The following is a 1,345-nucleotide window of genomic DNA, read 5'->3' as shown; positions in this document are numbered from 1 at the left end:
TAGTCCCCATATATGGGGGACAAGGGGAGACCAACCTAGTCCCCATATATGGGGGACAAGGGGAGAGCAACCTAGTCCCCATATATGGGGGACAAGGGGAGAGCAACCTAGTCCCCATATATGGGGGACAAGGGGAGACCAACCTAGTCCCCATATATGGGGGACAAGGGGAGAGCAACCTAGTCCCCATATATGGGGGACAAGGGGAGAGCAACGGACTTGAACTCATGCTTCCTTCATGCCTGAGTGTCCAAGTTGCTCCTTTACACCTGACAGGGGGGAGTTTCCCTGGTTGGACGTAGCGTGTGGAAGGAACACGTTATTCCAACCAGTTCCTTTCCCCTCCATCAGGCGCCCCGGCTGGCCAGGGGGGAAACTTCTATCTCTGGTACCCCAAGTTAAATTGTAAAACCACTCCTCCTCGACTTCTGACGTCATTTCCGCTTGGTGCGTCATCAAAAGTGTTCCCCTTCCATCGTAGAAATCTAAATCAATGGTTCCAATTCTAATCAAATAATCCAATTTCTAATCAATTATTAGAATTTGATAAATAATGTCCCCACACTTCTGAGCGCCTCTGTCTGCTTCCCTGTCCCCTACTCTCCACCTCCAGGTGTCCAGATTCCTGTCTGAGGAAGTGCGCCCTCTGCTGGAACCTTACAAGGCCAAGATGGATGTCAAGATTGAGCTGGAGCTCTAAAAAAAAAACACGCACACACTTGTGCGCGCGCGTGCACACGTGTGTGCACGCGCGCACACACACACCGAGAGACACAAGCTAAGAGACTTCACCCTGGAGCGAGGTCATGGTGAATGCTGCACTGAACCTTCAATAAAGGACAATTGCTGTCATGAATTTGAGTTTACTATGTGTCTGTTTATCCTTTTTTCCCCACCTAGTGTCGATATTGTGTAGTGTAATCCTGGGCGCTACACTCTCTCTGTCGACCTGGGGAGAGCAACGGACTGACCTCATACTTCCTTCACTGCATGAGGAGTTCAAGCCGCTTCTGTTCACCTGACGGGGGAGTTTCCCTTTCCTTTTCCCCATCCATCAGGCGCCCCGGCTATCCAAGCGGGGCCTCCCCCAGTTTAGAGACCAGGATTACTGCATGTTTTCTGTGAGGGTACCTACCCTAGGGGTCACGGGGAGAACATGTGAGGGTACGTACCCTAGGGGTCACGGGGAGAACATGTGAGGGTACCTACCCTAGGGGTCACGGGGAGAACATGTGAGGGTACCTACCCTACGGGTCACGGGGAGAACATGTGAGGGTACCTACCCTAGGGGTCACGGGGAGAACATGTGAGGGTACCTACCCTAGGGGTCACGGGGAGAACATGT

The 1,345-nt window shown here is 52.3% G+C and overlaps 1 protein-coding gene across 1 annotated transcript in view; it reads left to right on the top strand.

Annotated features, from left to right (window-relative positions):
* adsl (adenylosuccinate lyase) overlaps nt 1-861 on the top strand; it is a 25,335-nt gene extending 24,474 nt beyond the window's left edge. The window contains exon 12 of the mRNA XM_080775284.1: nt 614-861. Coding sequence (XP_080631410.1) covers nt 614-700 — 87 coding nt within the window. The 3' untranslated portion in view covers nt 701-861. The remainder of the gene's footprint in view (nt 1-613) is intronic.
* The last annotated feature ends 484 nt before the right edge of the window (nt 862-1,345 follow it).

The sequence above is a fragment of the Protomyctophum bolini genome, assembly GCF_963924005.1.
Source record: "Protomyctophum bolini genome assembly, chromosome: 11".
Lineage (NCBI taxonomy): Eukaryota > Metazoa > Chordata > Actinopteri > Myctophiformes > Myctophidae > Protomyctophum > Protomyctophum bolini.
This window is presented reverse-complemented; position numbering and strand designations above follow the sequence as displayed.